Raw genomic sequence first — 6,731 nt, forward strand, 5'->3', positions numbered from 1 at the left:
TAGGCAAAGACGTCTTATATTTGACAGCAAAAGCAAACAACTAAAGAAAAAATTGACAATTGAACTTCATCAATATTAAAAACACCTGGTCTCCCAAAGACACTGTCAAAAGAATGGAAAGACAAAGAAATTCCAGAAAATGAAAACTAATCTATAGTGACAGAAGCAGATCAGTGGTTGTCTGGGGATGGAGTTAGGGGGAGAGTGGAGAAGACTGAGAAGGAAGGATTACAAAGGAACTAAAGGAAACTTTAGAGGATGACGAATATGTTCACTTTCTGTGTTGTGAGTTGATCTTGGCAGATACGATGAGGGCTTTGTTCCCATGCTCAGCCTGTTCTGTTACAAATCTGGCCTTCTCTGCTTCCTGTGGAGCCACCTGTTTGGCTTTTACTGCTTCTGAGAACTCCTTCCCAAAGGTCAGATATGTCAAGGACATGATGTATAGAGCACTGCTCACCTGTCTGGAGACCAGCTGTCTCTGGGTAACAAAGAGAGCCACTGTTCACTTGAGGATCTCCATAGTCATGGATGACAGCCATGCTTGTCATAGTCTTCTCTGCTGCTGACGAAGATGTGGGGAAACAGTGTGGCAACTGGCTGGATAGTATGCAAACCATGACATTGACGTTCTATACATTTTTATTTCCAGTGATTGTTGTCATGCTACCTGGCATTCAAAAATAATTGTTTTCTACACCCAAGAGGTCAGAAAATGAGTCCCTTTGCCTACTACAGTATCCTGGACTTTACAGAACCAGACAAAGATGACAACCCTGTGGCCAGCATTCACATTTACCATTTCTGTGAAATTCTGAGGCCAGTCTGTACTTGCCAATGGACTTGAGCACATTCACAGCCATATTTCTTTTGCTGGACCTCATCTCTCAGCCCATTTGTACCTGCCTCTGCTCTGACTTCCACATGATTTCCACATCTCCACTCACTCTTGCGATGATTTAAGATCATCTCTTTGTCTTTGATGTTCTGCATTAACTTACTAGATTTATGTTATTCTTCCTGGATCTGGTAATCCATATGTTTTATAAATTGGGAAAATTTGCAGCCAGTATCATTTTAAGTATCGCTTCTTCTCCATTTCCTCTACTCTCTCTTTCTGGTACTCTGAGTGATGCATATTAGACCTTCCAAATCTCTTAATGTCTGTTTTTTATTTTCCATCCCCTTTTCAGTGTTGCATTCTGGGCACTTTCTCCAGGTGTATCTGCTAAATCATTAATTCTGTCTTCAGCTGTCTCTAATCTGCTAATTAACTCATTAATATTTTTATATTGACAAGTAAAATTTTTAGTTCCTCCTGTTCCATTTTTTCCCCACAAATTCATCTTTTCACCACCCAAAGTCTCTTGTGGATTAGATAATCCTTGTGTTTACATGGCTTTTCCATATTCTATACCTGACTGATCTCGTATCTGTAATCCATAGGATTCTAAATTCATTGTATGTTATTTCTGCCAGCTCTCCATAATAGTGGCTTTCGTTTTACATTTAGCCATCTTTGATTGTGAGCTCATTATTTGCCATAATAGGTGGAAATCTGAGGATTTAAACTGGGGATTGGAGAAATTTTCCTGCAGAGAAGATTTCCTTCTGCTTTTTGACAGTAGCTGAGCATTATCATCTGTTGAGGCTTGGCATTAAGATATATTGCTACAGAGAAATGAGTGTCTGATGTGATTGGACTGAGTCTGGAAGGGGTAATACTTCTGAGGCACAGCCCTCTGGGTTCTTCACTTTGTTGCAGGCCCCAGAGTGGGACTTTTGCTTTGGACCTCACATGCAGTTCTGTAGTCTGTCTGGTACTCTGCCTAATGCCCCATAATCACTTCATAATTAGAATGTTGCCAACTTCCTCCCTGGTATATAACATTCTAATTCCTATTACCCCTAGTTATCCTCTGGAAATGAACAGATCTCATGGAATCATAATGCAATTTACTTTTTCTCAACATTGTTACCTAATCACCTTTGTAGAGCTAGGGCTGGGTCTGAAGCTCACAGACCCTTCGAACCCGTTCACAAACCCTTCACACGCAGGTCTGTGAGCTAGGTAGCTGGCAAAAAAGTTCTTGGAGCCTTGGTTGAAGTAGGAATAGTCTTTATTCAGCACACACACATCTAAGAGCTAAGCAGTCCACAGGAGAAACTCAAAAACTCAACTGCTACAGGCAAAGTCCAAAGAAAAACTGAGCAGCTGCCAGCAGAGTAAACATGCTCTATTTTTAGATGCAAGCTCTGCCAGCCAGCTGCTTCACAAACTGAAGAACGCACAATAGTAGCAAACTAAAAAGATACATGGGTGCACATGCTTGCTAACTACACCCACACACAACTTGTTTACAAAGAAATGTGCTGCACCACCCCCAACCGGACCTGAGTTGAGGGAGCCTGACCAAACTGTTCTGTTTTCCCCACAACGTGGAATTTTACATTTCTATGCTCACCCAAGAGAGAGGACTTTCCTGGTTTGGAAAAACAGAAGTAATTCAATACTTTTCTGAATTACATCTATTTTTTCCTCATCTATAGACACTGGGCCTGAGACTTCCCAGGTGTCCTCAAAGCTCAAACTCTGTAGTTAAGACAGTTTCTTTAGTCTCATCCAGGCCCGGTTCATTTCCCCAGCCACTGTCACATCAATTTAAACTCTCAAGACTTACATCAAATGCCACCTCCTTCATGAAGGCATCCCTGATCTTTCTCTTCTCCCTGAATGGATGGGTTTGTCCCTGTCTTACGACCCTTGCAGCCCATAGCACCCCTTTTTTCATTAAATTTATTTCATACTTTTATAGTCCTGTGCTTCTCTCAACCTTCTCACTAGATTGCAAATTCCTTGAGGGAACCTGTCTTACTTGATGTTGTAACTTGAGTCTTGGGGTCAACAAATGGAATTGAATTTAAAAGAAAACAGTATTTTTACTTTCGTTATCATTTTTATAATCAAGTCCCTCAGATAGGACAGTGAACACAGATAGTTCAATGAACACAGATGTAATTATTTAGTTTTCCTGGAAAACAAGCTTCCTTTCTCTCTTTAGCAAAGGAACTAGACAGTCTTGGGTTAGGAGAAAATCGAGAAGGAAATGGGCCTTGGGATTAGGAGACTTTGGGAATTCAAAAAGAGAAAGCGCTGTGTTCCTGTTGTTAGAGAAAATTTTGTCTGTGCTGGGAGCAGACACCAACAGCATACTAAATGACAGTAATAAAGCAAGAGCCAGACACTTGGGCTTTGACACCTGTAACTAAAAGATGTTTCTGCAGCCTGGCCAAGGAATTATGTTATCATTTCCTTTATTATTAAGCAGCTGGTGCTCCAGAGATGCCCTAAACTTTTACTTCTTTTATGGTCTTTTAGCAAGGATATTTATTATTGCTGTTGAAAGACTCCCGCAGTGGGTAGTCAGTCAGTTCAGGGAGACCCTCCCAAGGAACAGCGAGACCACGGCTTCGGATGCAAAAACAAGAGGTTTATTGAACACACAGGTACCCGGGCGACTCAGTCTTTCGAAAGACTGGCGCGCCGAGTAGAGCTCCTGGGTCCTTTTTATAGCAAAAAGCGCGGGTACAGAAGCGAGAAGCAAGGTAATTGGTTAGTTTAAATCAAGCCAGGGGTGAACTTCGGTCAAGTGGGAGTCCTTGAAACAGCTGAGGGGCACTCTTGAAACTTTAACTGACTTGTCTATTTCTGGGAACTATCCGCCCTTTGCCTCGGGCCGGGGCCCAGGTGCATAACCACAGATATCCTGTTTGACTCTGTTCCCCTTGTTTCTTAACTTGACTTTTTGGCTGTATTTTCCCTATACCCTTGTAAAAAGCACTTCCTTCATTCCCCCATTTCTCTTGTGGATCGCTCTAATCTTAGAGCGGAATTAAAAGTTATCTTCGCCATTTAAGGTTTGGTATTTTTGCCTAAGGACCAGAATCTTAACTGCACTTACCCTATCATTGATGAATTGGACTAGTCTATTGATGACGTAGGGCCCAAGGGTGAACAACAGAAGGAGGAGTAATAGGGGCCCGGCGATGGTTGACAGTAGGGTGGTCAACCAAGGGGAGTTATTTGATCTGGTTATAAGCATTTTCATAGTTTGAGTCAGGAGGCCTGACTCTTTTAGAGGCCGGTGCATCAATTTCTGGAATATCCCAAGCCTCGAGACCCGCCGCCAGGGCACATATATCAGGGGTAAGGGAGGGCCACCAAGTCCAAAGGGGGTGGACTTCTGTCTTGAACCAGACAACCTTTCCAGTTTGGGACAGTACCTGCCAGGTGAGGGTGTTGGGCTGGTTAGGGTTATTACTTGGTAGGCTTGCTCCGCCGCCGCCGAATGCGCAACTTAAGAGGATTATCAGTCCTCTCCAGCTCCCAGGATTCATCTGGTACGGAGGGTGGCGCAGGCTTGAGGTGAGAAGCATGTACCCAGGCTGCAATGCCGTCTACTTTTACCGCTGTTGGTGTGGTCAGTAGCACCAGGTACGGGCCTTTCCACCGAGGCTCAAGGCTGCCGGTCCGATGGCGCCTAACAAGCACTTGGTCTCCGACCTGGAACGGATGAGGGATGGCCACGGCACCTGGCTCGTATACCTCCTTGATCTGGTCCCAGATCTGGGTTTTTACAACTTCTAAAGCCTTTAAGTGAGTAAATAAGACAGGAAGAAAGTTATCATCGGGACCCAGTGTTCCTTCCAACTCAAGTATGGGGGGGGGTCCCCCGTGGAGGATTTCATAAGGAGTCAGACCAAGCTGGCCAGGGGTATTCCTGGCTCTGAACAGCGCTAAGGGAAGGAGGGCCACCCAGTCTTTTCCACCGGTCTCTAAGGCCAATTTAGTTAAGGTCTCTTTGATGGTTCTATTCATTCTCTCTACTTGACCTGAGCTCTGGGGCCTATACGCACAATGTAATTTCCAATTTATTCCCAGTTGTGTGGCCAGTCCCTGGCTTACCTGAGCAACAAAGGCTGGGCCATTATCTGACCCGATCACCTTAGGGATCCCGAAACGGGGCAGGATTTCTTCTAGTATCTTTTTACATACAGTCAGGGCCGTTTCAGTTTTGGTAGGGAAAGCTTCTACCCATCCAGAGAAAGTATCTACAAATACTAGCAGATACTTGTTTCTATACCGGCCAGGCTTTACCTCTGTAAAGTCTACTTCCCAGTATACGCCGGGTCGATCTCCCCGTTGTCTTTTTCCGGTCTCTCGGTAGGTGGTAGCCGCATTAGTCATGGCGCAAGCCGGACACCGATTGGCGACTTCTTGAACAGTGGACCGGAGGTTCGGGATGGAGAGGCTGGTGCGGCTTGCCAGTTGAAGGAGCTTTTCTGGTCCTAAGTGTGTTAGCTGGTGTAACCGCTGAATGAATTCCTTTCCCTGGTCAGGAGTGAGCTCTCCTGGCCTGGTCTTAGCTTGAGCAGGCTCGATTGGCTCTTGAAGCTTTATAGTTTCTGCTAGCACCCTGACCGACAGGGCGGCTTGTTTTGCAGCCTCGTCGGCCCTCCGGTTCCCGGCCGCCACAGGGTTATTTCCTCTCTGGTGGCCCGGGCAGTGGATAATGGCGACCTGCTGTCCGTGTAGATGTTGATGTTTTTTCCTTCGGCTAGGCGTAATGCCTGCGTCAAGGCGATTAGCTCGGCCTTCTGGGCTGATGTCCCTTCTGGCAGGCTGCTTGCCCATACCGTCCGTTTGCCATCTACGATGGCGGCCCCTGCTCTCCGCTTACCTTCCACAATGAAGCTGCTACCGTCTGTATACCAGGCAGGCACTCCGGGCAATGGCTGGTCCTTCAGGTCCCGTCGAGTCCCAGCTTCTTCAGCAAGGATTTCTGAGCATTGGTGTACTGGGGTGGATTCTGACTCGACTGGTAGTAGGGTAGCTGGGTTCAGGACAGCAGGGGGCGCGAAAGATATCCTTTCGTTTAGCAGCAAACTCTGGTAATGAGTCATTCTGGCATTGGTCATCCACCGATTGGGGGGCTGCCGCACAATACTTTCGAGGCTGTGGGAAGCAATCACAGTCACATTTTGCCCCAAGGTTAACTTATCAGCGTCTTTGAGGAGGAGTGCCACTGCAGCAACCGCTTTTAGGCAGGTTGGCCACCCACTGGCCACTGGATCCAGTTTTTTTGATAGATAAGCTACTGGCCGTCGCCATGGTCCTAGGGTCTGAGTAAGCACTCCTCGGGCTACACCGGCTCTTTCATCTACGTATAGAGTAAATGGTTTGGTGAGGTCTGGGAGAGCCAAGGCGGGGGCAGACAGCAAGGCTTTTTTTATGTGGTCAAAAGCCTTTTGATGCTCCTCAGTCCAGGTAAAAGGAATGTTTTCCCTTGTCAGGGGGTACAAGGGTGCAGCCAGGGAAGCAAACCCAGGAATCCAGAGCCTGCAGAATCCGGCAGTACCCAGAAATTCGCGGACCTGCCTGGGGGTTGTGGGAGTAGGGATCTTCATAACTGTAGCTTTCCGGGCCGGGGTCAGCCATCTTTTTCCCTCCTTGAGCAGGTACCCCAAATAGGTGACCTCTTTCTGGCATAACTGGGCCTTTTTAGCTGATACCCGGTACCCCAACTTACTCAGTTCCTGCAAGAGCTTTTGTGTCCCTCTTTTGCAGCCTTCATATGTGGGAGCTGCCACTAGGAGGTCGTCCACATATTGGAGTAATATGACCTGGGGGTTGAGAGCCCTAAAAGGAGTTCCCGGTGGAGGGCCTCGTC

General features: G+C 46.4%; 1 protein-coding gene and 1 pseudogene across 1 annotated transcript; both read right to left on the reverse strand.

Moving 5' to 3' along the window:
- Positions 1–271: 271 nt before the first annotated feature.
- LOC134375870 (prohibitin 1-like) lies at positions 272–802 on the reverse strand (annotated as a pseudogene).
- Positions 803–3,462: 2,660 nt separating this feature from the next.
- LOC134377102 (uncharacterized) lies at positions 3,463–6,090 on the reverse strand. The gene is made up of 2 exons (XM_063095716.1): positions 5,159–6,090; positions 3,463–4,651 (listed from the first exon to the last, which is right to left on the reverse strand). Exons 1-2 carry the CDS (start codon positions 5,693–5,695, stop codon positions 4,319–4,321), a joined length of 870 nt encoding a protein of 289 aa, XP_062951786.1. The 5' UTR covers positions 5,696–6,090; the 3' UTR covers positions 3,463–4,318.
- Between the last annotated feature and the right edge of the window lie 641 nt (positions 6,091–6,731).

Source organism: Cynocephalus volans, chromosome 4, assembly GCF_027409185.1.
Source record: "Cynocephalus volans isolate mCynVol1 chromosome 4, mCynVol1.pri, whole genome shotgun sequence".
Classification (NCBI taxonomy): domain Eukaryota; kingdom Metazoa; phylum Chordata; class Mammalia; order Dermoptera; family Cynocephalidae; genus Cynocephalus; species Cynocephalus volans.